Source organism: Tursiops truncatus, chromosome 18, assembly GCF_011762595.2.
Source record: "Tursiops truncatus isolate mTurTru1 chromosome 18, mTurTru1.mat.Y, whole genome shotgun sequence".
NCBI lineage: Eukaryota > Metazoa > Chordata > Mammalia > Artiodactyla > Delphinidae > Tursiops > Tursiops truncatus.
Genome location: NC_047051.1, coordinates 8,199,981 through 8,213,345, shown reverse-complemented (window position 1 = coordinate 8,213,345; position 13,365 = coordinate 8,199,981). Strand labels below are relative to the sequence as shown.

At 41.8% G+C, this 13,365-nt stretch overlaps 1 protein-coding gene across 1 annotated transcript in view; it reads right to left on the bottom strand.

Moving 5' to 3' along the window:
• Nucleotides 1-13,365, bottom strand: part of RXFP2 (relaxin family peptide receptor 2) — a 47,747-nt gene that overhangs the window by 19,744 nt on the left and 14,638 nt on the right. Inside the window, exons 6-12 of the mRNA XM_073795481.1 lie at nucleotides 11,673-11,744; nucleotides 11,021-11,092; nucleotides 9,353-9,424; nucleotides 8,099-8,170; nucleotides 5,129-5,200; nucleotides 3,449-3,520; nucleotides 59-130 (exon numbers count right to left, since the gene is read on the bottom strand). Coding sequence (XP_073651582.1) covers nucleotides 59-130; nucleotides 3,449-3,520; nucleotides 5,129-5,200; nucleotides 8,099-8,170; nucleotides 9,353-9,424; nucleotides 11,021-11,092; nucleotides 11,673-11,744 — 504 coding nt within the window. The remainder of the gene's footprint in view (nucleotides 1-58; nucleotides 131-3,448; nucleotides 3,521-5,128; nucleotides 5,201-8,098; nucleotides 8,171-9,352; nucleotides 9,425-11,020; nucleotides 11,093-11,672; nucleotides 11,745-13,365) is intronic.

Genomic DNA, 13,365 nt, shown 5'->3' with positions numbered 1-13,365 from the left:
TTTTGGAAACTCAAGATGTTGCCATTTAAATCTGATGACAGTGGGAAGAAGGACTTACAGTTTTTGAAGAAGCTTCAGGTCTTTGAAAATGTGGGGTGGTAGCTCCATTATCATATTGCTAGACAGGTCCCTGTTGGTGACAGTGAAAACCCAAAGCCATTACATTGGAAATAAATGACATAGTTATCACTTCTCACAACTGTCATCATCCCATCTGATGTAACAGAAAATACAATCCAATTTAACCAACCTGATAGCTTGTTACCCAACAAAGTCATGTGAGTCGGCCAAATGGATATGTTTTCCATCGCTTTCAGACAGGTGACATTTTGCTCATCCAGTTCCCATCTGGAATTTCCCCTCAGCCCCTCCCCAACACACTCCCAACATGGCTTCAATGTCTACTTTGATTAATTCCCTCTGTTTTAGGTACTCTTTGTACCTTCAGCCATTCATTGTTTCTGTGATTCATATTCGGTTCATGTGTGTGATATCTTGTTTATCCAACTACATTAGAAGCTTTCTGAGATCAAGACCTATGTCTCCACTCATTGTGCATTCCAACTAAGAGAGTTTTGACCACATAACATCTGCCCAGATGATCTTGAATGGATAAGTTCACATATTTTTAGTCTACTTTTATATGGTACTTCTTTTTTAGAAGAAATTGAGAATTGAGATCTAAATATAATAGGGCTGTCCAATCCAGAAAGAATTGCAGGGCAGTGTCCCTACAGAATGGGAAAAAGAGATGTGTCAGGATAAGAAGGAATCAGGAATCTTGAAGGGTCCAAAATATCCTCTGAGCCAGAAAAGATGTTAAAAGTGAAACAGATGTGAAATCGCCTAGGAGTCAAACCAAAGATCTTATCTATTTTTGATTTTTTGGTGCTCCTGATGGATATATGGGAGTGACAAATAACTATGACTTAGTTCTTTCTCTAAAAAAGCTTACAGTTAGAGTAAACAACTAGATTATGAAACAAAAGAATGAAACAAGTGTTATTACACAAGTACAGAGGAAAAACAGAGGAAGGAATCATCAAACTTGGCCTGGGAAATTAGGCATCGTTTGAGCAAAGTTTGATGATTTTTATAGGTGGAGTCAAAGAAGAGCAGATTTTCAAGTGAGGATTACGCAGGACCAGAGAAACAGATGCTTGGAAGTCAGTGACATCTCCAGGAGTCAGCAAGTCGTCCAACGTGGGTGGAGGATAGAAAGGATGGGGAGATGTAGAGGAGGTGAGCCTGGAAAAGAGCCTGGAGACAAAATGGGAAGGCCATGAATGCATTCCAAGGCAGTATTTCCCAGAGTACAGTTCAGGCATCGGAAACAAGGAAGATGCTTATAATAAGAGCACTTTCCTGGTGCCACTCCAGAACTATCACACCCGAATCTCTGGAAGGGAGCCTGGTAACATGCATTTAAAGCCAGCATTCCTTGTGATTCTTCTGAACGTTAACATTTGAGAATTATGTCAAGGACTCTGCTTTATAGCAGGCAACAAGGAAGGAGAATGTTAAACAGGACAGTGGGAAAATATGCCCTGGGTTATGGGATGATAATTCTGTTCGAAGAATGAAATGCCAGAGATTCAGAGGAGGGAGACCTGGCAGGAGGCTGTGACTCTGGACCGGGTGACAGCTGATACGGGTTGAAGGAGGCACTGGCAGGGTTTACGGTCTGATAGGACATCAAGTGTAAACAGAGTTAGAAGGAAAGGGAACAGTCTTCTAGCCAGGCTGCCAGAAAGAATGCAGATTCCACCAAGACAGGCAAGCCTAGGGGAAGAAGCTGGCTGTGGGTTAAGGGTCATCTGCAAATTAACTTAAACAAATAGATTTTGAGGGACTGTCATAACATCCAAGTGTAGACAGCCTGCCAGCTGGTGTTCTGATCTGGTGCTCCGGATGCAAGGAGCACAAGTGGGTCATGGCGCAGAAGAAAGCCACGGGTGTGCACAGATCAGAGGGAGAGTGACAACAAAACAAGATGACGATGACCTTGTACACCTGGAGAACGTCCTGCAAAGTGTTACCCTGAAAAATAAAGTACAGTCTTCTGTGCGAAAAGGATCTGAGTGGCCTCATCTAAGTGCTTATTCCTCTCCAGAAGGGGTTTGTGGTCAAAAAGGCACAGTAAAATTATCTAACATTTTTGTAAACTTAAGAAACGTAAATGCCTTGTTCAAGCTAATTCTACTGGGTTCTGAATTTCTTCTATCATACTGGTGCTATCTGGATTGGAATGAATTATTGGTGGTCCTAAAAGAAGAAAGGCAGTGTCTCTTATTTAGGCTCTTTCTTTTGGCGGGGGCAGGGGGTTGGCTTTGCCTAAGTGTAGTATAAGAAGAGGATTAGGAAAATGTTCAGAATGTGGACTCCATACCACTGTCTCCTTTAGTTTGTATAAAAACACACTCCTGTTTGTCCTGGGCTACTCCTCCATTCCACCCCCGTAACCCAAATCTGTATCCATCCTCCAAGGTCTGATCAGGAATGCTCCTGTGAGAAAGCAGTGAGCGGTCTTCTGAGTGAGCTGTCTTTAATTGTTTGCCATAGAATGATAATATTTTAGTTCTAATGCGGTGCTTTACACATTATAGGCACTTAAATATTTGTGGATTTGGTTTATGATACTCATTCATTAGATTAAATTATCTTAATTATTTGTGAATTGTTTTCAAATTCCTCTTATTGAACTACTTTTCACAGTCCTTTCTGGATTTCAAAGCAAGGTATAAAGAATGGGGGAGAAGGTGATTAAGAAATTAATTTCCATTTTTTAGACTTCAGATCAGGAAGAGGAGCTCTCTACCCTAATCACCACTATTTGTAATGTAACAGACAGTTTTAAATGCCAATGATACACCATTATGCGGGTAGCGATGAATTAATAGCAAGACAGATGATTCTCAAAAGGTTTAGATTTACACAACATATATTTGAACAGAAAAATGTACATGAGCTCTCTGAATATTTTGCAATGAGCCTCTTTCTAGACATTTCTATTTGCATCATCTGCTCTGGAAGTTATATCTTAAGGGATAATAAGCATGTTCATTCTTTTGTTTAGTTATAATTGATTAGTATTATTTCAGTCATTTATTCATTCAGCAAGCATGTACTGAGAATTAATTGTACTCCAGACATTAGAGAGGAGAATCCCTGAGCTTAAGGAGCCATGGAAATCTCATTTACTCCCAAACACACATATGTATGAAATCAGTCAAAGAAAATGGGCAGAGGAATTAGAGTAGGCTAAATCCATAGTAAGCCCACTGTCTGATTTTTAATTTGCTTTTAGGATAATGTTGGTTTTCGTAATTGGTTTTGAGTGTCCACAGGATTTTGATTTGCTACCAATGAAAAGCAGTCTCACTAGTCATTTAGATTTGTAATCCTGAAGAAGCAAAATCATATTTTCCTAGTAGACAACGCTACTTACAGTTCTCCTAAATTTTTTAATGAAGAAAATGTCTTCTCTGGAACAAAATCAATTTGATTTCTAGGCAGAAACCTGTAAGACATGGTAAGAGTCAGCACTGTTGATTTGTGTCTGCTGTAGTAATCAGTTCTCATTGGGAGATGCCACTGATCCGCGTGTAATTTAATAAGCCACCTTTGAAGTCTCAAAGCAAGGCATGTTCTGGTGTGGAACACAGGCAGGAGTTTCTTACAGAGGATGTATCCATAGGCTCTCTCCAGGACATGCTCCCGTAAGGAACCTGAGGTGCTGAGTGTGGTTTACGGAGCTGCGCTTCCTTTGGATTCTGATTACTTTAGAAGGTGTTTCTTTCCCAACGTACACATATGCAATGTCAAATGTGGACCCTGTTAATAGTTCTGTGAAGGCTTTGAGAGGATCTTTGGGTAAGGCACATTCCTTATAAGAAGTCGTCCAGAAAAAGAGCAAAGCTTGAACCAACACCGTCTGGGCCACAAACAAATTTTAAATTTGGTGGGGAACAGCGATTTTACATTTCCTCTGTCTAGAAACGGAATCCTCCAGGACAAACGGCAAAAAAGAGGGGGTCGTCAGCTAACTACCTTACAGGGGTGTAAACAAATGAGATAATGAGTATGAAGGTGATTCAAAAGCTACATGGTGTTATAAAATAGGAGGCGTGGGGCTTCCCTGGTGGCGCAGGGGTTGAGAGTCTGCCTGCCGATGCAGGGGACGCAGGTTCGTGCCGCGGTCCGGGAGGATCCCACATGCCGCGGAGCGGCTGGGCCCGTGAGCCATGGCCACTGAGCCTGCGTGTCTGGAGGCTGTGCTCCACAACGGGAGAGGCCACAACAGTGAGAGGCCCGCGTATGGCAAATAGGAGGCGTGGATGGTATTTATCTTCCAGTGTTCTCTCTCATTATCCATGAGACAAAGAATAAACTCTTTGCATCTCCTATGTGGGACAGCCTCTTTTCTTACTAAATATGCTAATCTTCAATCTGATTGATAACTATGCAACCTGGCAACAGCCTTATCTCTTAGTCTGTTGGAGAAAAGTGGTTCAATTACTACAAATGGATGTGCTCTGATTTTTCTTTTCCAACCACCCATCCAAGCAACAAACATTACTAAGTACTTACTATATATGGGGAACTATGATGAAAACAAAACCACATTCTTGTGTTTTTAAGCTTACCAGTGCAAATGTGCCAATTAACTGATCCATCTGCCTTCCTGCCCCCATAAAAAACACAGTCAGCAATCAGAATCACCAGGCAGAACCTTTGGCCAATCAGAATACATTAGAGCCTCTTCTCTTTAGCATGAAATTTTGTTTTCTTTAAAGAGAGAGACATCAAGTGATAAGTGTCATTAGCAGTAACCACTTTCACATACATTATCTCATTTCCTTGTTGACCATGGGGTTAGGTTCAGCAGAGAGAGTGCACAGAAACGATGACTGCCCTCAGAAAGAAGGAGGCTTAAATGGTTGGCAGCTAAACAGAAGGCTTGGCCCTACCATCCAAGTCAATAGATCCATGTGTACATTTTCTAGTACTTCAGTTTCAGACCAAGGCTGTAAACAGAACATACTTTAAAATTCCTTGCCAAGATTTTCTTTCGATTTCCAAAGCTACTGGGTTTCCCCTCATTTACTGAATTACGTTGTATACTTACAGCACTGTGAGTGAATTGCACGACAGAAAGGTGGAATTCGTAAGGTATTTTATTCCATTGCCTTCCAAATCCCTAAAAGGCATGGAGGAAACATATTTTTAATGTTTTTGCACAAATCGTATGTCTAAAGGCAGTTTTTGGTGATATAACAGCTCTGAACTTTATTTTTACTTCATTCCAAGTTTTAGGCTTTCCTCCTACTTATTGCAGGGTCAGTATAATTAATATTCTGCATCTTTTTCCCCTTCTAATTAGTGTTAGAACTTAATAAAATTGAGCGAAAGGGCACCCGCCATTTTGTGACTGTGTCTCTGTGCCAGATACCATGCTATTAATTAGCATAAAATTTTTACCATAATAATAGTAACTCCCATTTATTGGGCTTTTATAGTGTCAGGTACTGTTCTGAGTGCATAATACACACTCCTACAAAGTTGGTATTATTACCTCCCATTTAACATAGGAGGAATCCGAGGATCTTGGAAATTTACTTTTCTTCTGGTCACACAGCTATTGAGGGGTAGAACTGACCTTCTAACTCAGATCCATCTGAATCTAATGCCTAGACACTTAGTCGTGGCATCGTAGATCGCTATATTCTCCCCTCCCCTCCCCCAGGGTCAGGTGGATATTTGTGTCTCTATTCTGCTGCAGGAGAAACTCAGGCCAAACTGTCTACCAAATACTGGATGCCAGAGTCAGGATGGGGAGTCCCAAGCTGTGTGAAGGAAAGTGCCGGCTCTTTCTACCTCCCTCCGTGATGCTGATGCTGAGTGCAGTGCTGCTCCGAGGGTCCCGGGTCCCAGCATCACCTGGGAACTTGTCAAAATGCAGATTTCCAGGCTCCACCCCAGACCCACTGAATCAGAAACCCTAGGACTGAGGCCCAGCGGTCTGTCCTAAGTCTTTGCGTTGCTTGCGCTGTACGCTGACGTTGGAGAAGCGCTGGTGGAGAGACTACGTTCTGCCAAGGTGAACCTTATGACAGCAGCACCCACATCGTCAGGGAATAACCTCAGGAACACTCTGACATGGCCGCTTCCAGCAGCGCCAAGGAAGGAGAGGATCGGCTCTTCTGCCAACTCTCCTCATTCCGTTTACCGTTGGCTTCCTACAGGCTTCCCGTACACGACAATAGCTGTTTTGCTGCCTCTGAACCTTTCTCATGTTCACGTTAATATCACCAGTTCCTTTGTCATTGCCTTTAAAATCCTATTTTAAAGCCATCTTAGAGGTCTTGCAGGAACTCAACTATTTTTTTCACTCTTAAAATACAGCAATTGCAAATAATAAACAGTGTAGTCCCTTGAAAGTCCAAATATTGTTCAGTAGAATAGGGAAAATGTTTTTACATCTCATAACACTTCGCAGGTGTGAGCAACAGTCCTAGCTGATAGCAAGTGAGGGAGGAGAAGCATGGCCAGGCGGGGTTTTTTCTGCCTTTGAACTGGGGCGATTTGGGTCTGACCTCTCAGCTCTCATTTGCGGTCAGCCAGTCTTGCTAACGACATCTTTTCACTGAGTGTCTCTTTTTTCCCTCGTGTCTGTGGGAGCCTAGAGTGAAAATGAGTGTCCCCAGAACCCAGGGCTTGGATGCTGCTTCCTGGTCTCCTCCTCGTTGCTGATGCCCATTTTGGGGACGGGATGGGTACAGGCTGGAGGCCCGATATTTTTCTGTTAACTTTACTCCTTCCTGTTGCTTTCCCATTGTGTGGATGTACTTGCTTAGTTTCTAAGTATTTTCCACCTATTCTTCATGAGTTTTATTCTCATGGTTTTCAGATCATCAATTCCCCCTCCCCCACCTTTGTTTTTTTAAGGCAGCTCTGCACGGCATGTGGGATCTTAGTTCCCTGACCAGGGATCAAACCTGTGCCCCCTGCATTGGGAGCATGGAGTCTAAACCACTGGACTGCCAGGGAAGTCCCATCACTCCCATTTTTAACATTTAGCACACTTACGTGAGACCCCCATTGCCTTAAAAGCCTTTTGATAACAGGTATGTAAATAATTTTTTTAAGTCAGTAAATAAACACAAGGTCATCTGATAGCGTTGTAACAAGTGAGGCTAGTTCAGAGAGGATCCAAAGCTGAGGGACAAAAATTTTATCATATTATGGGTATTGAGTCCCCTGATTTGACAATGGGGAGAGTTCTGGGGGGACAGTACAACCAGCATTTTCCCAGGACAGGAAGTCGCTCCTGTGCCAATCCTGCCTGTCTCAGGAGACCGTGAATATGAACATGGTGGAATGGTGGTAGAGGTGGTGAAACCAAATGAATGGCTTAAACGTGTATTGGTTGAAAGCTACCAAGGAGTGGAAATGGTTTAGCACGTTCATTTACGGAGTTTTTTTTTTTGAGCACTATTATGTGCTGATCCTTGTGCTGGGTATAAAATCACAGAATTTACTGAACAGTAGGGGATAAACAGGTAAACAGATGGTTCTATGATGACAGTGCCCTGAGACAGCGGTGCAGTGGGAGGAGGGGAGGCGTGGTGGAGGCTCTCCTGTCATAATCGGGGCACAGAGGCAGCCACTAAACTGGTGGGTGTGTCAGAGACGGCTTCCTGAAGGTGACGCTTAAATTGACTTTTGAAGGAAATGTCAGAGAATAAAGAAGCAAGACCTTTCAAGTTGAAGGAACAACATGTGTTCAGGGAACTGACTGAAGGAGCAGTAGTTTGGTGTATCTGAAAGGAAGGCACAAGAGAAGGGGCTGGTAAAGAGACCAGGTGGAGTAAGGGATAGAGGACAACGGGTCTCTGGTGCTAAACTGGGAGGCTTGAACTTTACCCTCACACCCGTGGGGATTCCCAGAAGATGTTTCAACCAGGAAGTGACACGATCAGATTTTAGTTTTAGAAAGAAAAGCAGAGATGAGCTTTTTGTGTAATTGTGAATTAACTTCAGGGCTAGTTTCCTGAATCTGGGCGAACAACAAATTAGCTGCTAAGTGCATACTCACATCCAGTTGAGTTGAGGCATTTGGGCACACATCTGCTTGGGAAGGGCTTCTAAGTAGTTATTCACCATAGACCTTTACACAAAGAAGACATTAATTAGAAACGAAATGATATGCCACTTTAAGAACAGTATTTTTATTATTTCCACAGTTTGGGAACTTGTATGCTAAAATCAATATATTAGGATGAAGAATATAGACATAACTACCTCTTCAAAATGGTCTCTAGATATGTGTGTGGCATGGATAAGGGAGCAGATGTCAGAGAAACTATGAATGCATAAGTGTGATACATAACCTAGGAATAAATATGAAACAGTTTGACTTTATGAGATGAAACAAAAGTATATACTGGGTAATAATTTTGAAGTTCATGGTAATTTTCCTTGTGAACTTCAAATTTGCAATCATTTCCAGCATCATACATCCAAAGTTTCATTTTAAGAGAAATGTTAATCATTTACAATATTAAAAGGCCACATTGGAAACTGCATTAAATCTAAGAAGTGATAGTGGGAGGCATTTGGGGAAGAAAACAACTCATGAGCATGTTAAGCTGCATGACTAATTTATGATACTGTGGTCCCTTTTCACAAATGGAAAATTAATGATGCTGTATGATCAACTGTAAAGGAACATAATAATCCCCGGCTGATAAATCATCCCAGTATATTAATAAACACTGAAAATGTAATTATGAGAAAAGCTTAGTTGCTAAGACAAAGATTTTGGAATTTTCAGTTACTCTTGCTGGACAAAGACACATTTTCCTTTGTTAAAAATGTAGTTGGAGCTGAACTCCTGGAAGACCCTAACAAATTGAAATGTAGTAAGGAGATAAAAATGAACCACTGCAAATAAAAACATGCCTTAAGAAAACAAAACAGAACATGCCTTAGGACTAAAGGAAATTAAAGGAGATCAAAAGGAATTGAACTAGTCGGCTTAAAATATACCATGAGCCATGGACAGGAAGTAGCAACAGTAATTGTGGCTTGAAATACAGGAAAGGTTTTGACTAGTATAAATTTTAGGGGGCTTGATTTTCTTAAAGCGCTTTTTGTAAGCTAGTTCTAGATGTCATTGCAATTTATAGACAGGTGGATTAAAAGGTAGATGAATACTTACAGGAAAAACAAGGAATTTAATCCAGTAAACAACCGCTGTGAAATTCTGGTTATGGGATTATCATCTAGAATTCTCCCAGGAGGGGAGACGTTTATAGACAGGTGGATTAGAAGGTAGATGAATACTTACAGGAAAAACAAGGAATTTAATCCAGTAAACAACCGCTGTGAAATTCTGGTTATGGGATTGTCATCTAGAATTCTGACAAAACATATCACAAACATTTCCAATGTTACATACATTTGCGAAATTAAACCAGGAAGAAATAAAAGGCCGTGCAATCCTGTCTCCCCCCAACACCTGCTCTCCTCCTTCCTGTCTGTCCACACTTGGCTCAGGGCTCTTCCCAGAGAGCTTTTCCTTCACCCCGTGGCTGGGGCAGCACTTTCCTCCAAACCCCCATAATCCCCATCCCAGGATTTATCAAGTCCATCCTGATGGTCTTTGCTCCCTGTATCCGTCTCCCTTTGGACTGAAGAACCTTCACCTCTGGGTTCCTGGGTCCAGACAAGCTGCACTTAGCTACTGGCTGATTATGGGCTCCATAAATGCTTTGATCTACTGATTGACCGAATGAAAAATGAATGAAAAAAGATTCTTAGGAAATCACAAATGGTTCCTTGGTCTCACGGCGTTTAAATGATGTAATTAGTGGGGCCTATGCCAACAAACTTATTAGAAGCTTTGAGGGTGAAAGAGTGAAAAGACTTATAAATTCAAATCACTGTTTTTAATTCTATATGGTATTTTCCTAGAAAAAAAATAGGTAAGAGGAAATATGCCTTCTTTTCTCTCGTTGCCTTTGAAGCCAGGTACCATTTCCTCTTACTTTCAGAGGTACCTGAGGGTAGGATTTGGAGAAGGGGCCTTCTGAGCACCTACTATATGCCAGGCATTCTGCATGTGACACTTTATATATGTTATATGATTTAATTCTCACAACATCCCTCTTAGAAAAAAGGAATTATGATTATAAAGATGAGGAAAGAGAGGCCTAGGAAGATCAAGAAAATTGTCTGCGACATTCAGCATGGGGCCACGGCATACACAAGGATCTGGATACAGCTGAGGTCCTAGCTTTTTCCCCCAGACCAGGCTGGCCTACAGAAAATGGGAGAACTGACACAGCCTTCTAACTGCCCTTTGTTCATTTTTCCTGATGAAAACACAGACCTCTCATGTGAGACTCCTTAGGATGGAGCTGGTGGCTCAGCTTGATAAGTGATGAAACACGACAAGCTCACATATTTTCAGTCTTTTCTATGAATTCTCTGGAAATCAAGAAAGGCCTTATCTTGCTTACTGTCTAGGTCTGTGGTTTTCAACAGAGGGCGCTCTTTCCCCCAAGGGATATTTGGGACTGTCTGGAGACATTTTTGATTGTCACAACTCTGGGAACGAGTACTGTTGGCATCTAGTGGGGTAGAGGCCACAGATGGCACTAAACATCCTAAAATGCACTGCCCCCCTCCCCACAATCAAAGAATTATCTGGGCCAAAATGCCAGTAGAGCTGGGCTGAGACACCCTGCTATAGGTAAACACCAGGTGGACGGATGACTTAGCAAGCCGACTTCTGGGCGCAGAGGCCACCTGAAAAAACGTAGCACTGACTTCTCTTCACACAACCACCATTTGGCAAGCCATTACCTGAACTGCTCGGGTAACATGCTCCAGGTTATGTGACAAGCAGAAAAATAAGTATAATAAACAAGATACATAAACAGATGGAAACTATGAGCCTTGATGACTATCATTAGGACTGGGATCCAAGGGAAGGAAAAGCTAGAATACTTACAGCCAAGTTAGGTGATGTAAGTCTTTGAATACTCCAGGTCTGAGAGTTGTAATGCAGTTGTGGTTGAGATATCTACAAACAGCACGCGTGAGTAAATGAGGCAAACTTAATACCCCACTTTAGTCACATACAATTACTGGACATCTGTTTCTGAAAGCACTCTACTGGATGAGCAGAGGCCAGAAGATCAAAGAACAGGCAGGAGATACAGATAACCCAAGGCCCAGTGAGACAAGCACCCGGGCCAGGACCAGGAAAGTCACCAAAGACAATGTATTGGGACATTATATTATGTTAGAGTGTAACGGCAGAATAAATACGTGAGGTGATTTTTGCTTTTGTCCTTTTGGTCACATCCTTAGTAGACTAACATTTTAAGAAAGTGTATAGGTAAGTTATATATTTTCTATTTGTGGAAATGACCCAAACTTGAGGAGACAAGATTAAAGAGAGCCTTTATACCTGTCTTCTGGTAAAACTTGGAATTTTTTAGCAGTTCTTTCAGTGTAATAACTAATTACACTGTACTTTGTGAAAACTTATTTCTCCCATGTCTCTATATCCAAAGTCGAGCCTTTAAAAAAGTACCACTCATTCTACCCTTTTAATTGTTACTTAACATTGTACTCATAATTATAAAGAAGTTACTCACAGTATTTGCAGATTATGTAATCCAAAGAATGCTTTCCTGGATATATGTCTAATACAATTATGCTGAAGGAATCTGGTAGGAATAAGATAGAAGAGCCATGTGATTATGGTTCATGTATTTGTTAGGTTGTTTCTTCACCTGAAGACAGTGTGTGCACCTGGCTCACAAAGTCCTGTCTTATTCTCATGTTGGGAGGCAGAAGCACTGCCAATGAGAGAAGGCTGGGAGCCTAGCTGTGCCTGCTGTCCTGACAGCGCCCGTGCGATGAGACCCCGACATCTCTGACTTGAACCACTGAGGTCCAGTATGCTGTGTGTGGGGACAGAACTAGTCTTATTTCTGCAAACTGGCGTTCTGGTGGCCGTCCTTCTGTGACACGCAGGAGCTGCCCACCACGTGAGACGAGCCAGGCTCTCACTGCTAAGCTTTCTCGCTCTTTCAGTACAGAGTTCCACCTTCAACTCCTCACTTCTCTTCACTCTATTCCCATGAAACGAGGAGAGGGCAAGTCTCACTCTGTTTCAAGATGCAGAGTGAGAAGCGTGCAGCTAGTCAGAGAGGGGCTCAAGGTCGCAAATGGCATCAGTGGCTGAACTGGGGCCAGTGTACCGACTTCAGCCCACAGGGCCATGAGCTACTTAACCGCTGAAGCAATCTAGCAGAGCGTATGGATTCAATAATGGCACTTTCAGGAGTATCTAAGCAAACGACTTCCACTTCCTGTGCTCAGTATATTAATACACTGGGAGGTTAGCCTTGATTTCATATTTTCTAAACAACTTTAGGCAGGAAATACGCTATCAATAGTAACTAATGTCTATGTAATCTTCTGAGTGGCTTCACTGTCTCTTATTTTGATTTGATTTGGGTCCTAAAGTTTTGTTTTGATTTGTTTTGTTTCTGGCCACGTGGCTTGTGGGATCTTAGTTTCCCCAACCAGGGACTGAACCCATGCCCCCTGCAGTGGAAGTGCAGAGTCCTAACCACTGGACCGCCACTGCTTCCTAAAATATTTTACACTTTCTCATTGTTGTGATACTTCACTGCAAAACTACTGGTAGATCTTTTGCTTGTTCAGCAGCTGGCTGTACTCTGAATTTTGTTACACCACAATTATTCCCAGCGAAGCTTCTCAGCCTTTGAGTCATGACTGCGTTGTAGCTGTGCTGGGATATCGATGTCCTCAGCCCACAAGGTGGCAAAGTAAAGCCAAGATTAGCTTCCAGTTATTAACAAACCCATCTTTTATCCCAAATATTGAACAAATATTGTCATTTTCTCTGTGTACCACCATGTGGAAAAGCTGCGTACTACAGAGCCCATGCATTACAATTATAGTGACACACAAAGCAACAATTTCAATCCTACAAAGTAAACTTGAAACCCTGTAAGAACTCGTACCATTCCATCCCCATCTCCCTGCTGCAACATGTCTGTAAGGAGATGCTTCACACTGTAGCATAAATTCTGCTTTTGCTTTAAAGTTCTGCTATGAATAGAATGAACCCATACATATCAATATCTGTCTCAGCATTTTCAGAGCCCTTAGAGTGATGTAATGAAAGTTAATATGGGGAATTATATTACAATAGCAAATGAAAATAGAAAAAGAATATAATACCATAATCTACATATTTGAAGTTCCTCTTAAATATAAAATTTACTACCTAACTAGTGTTATTTACATTTCATT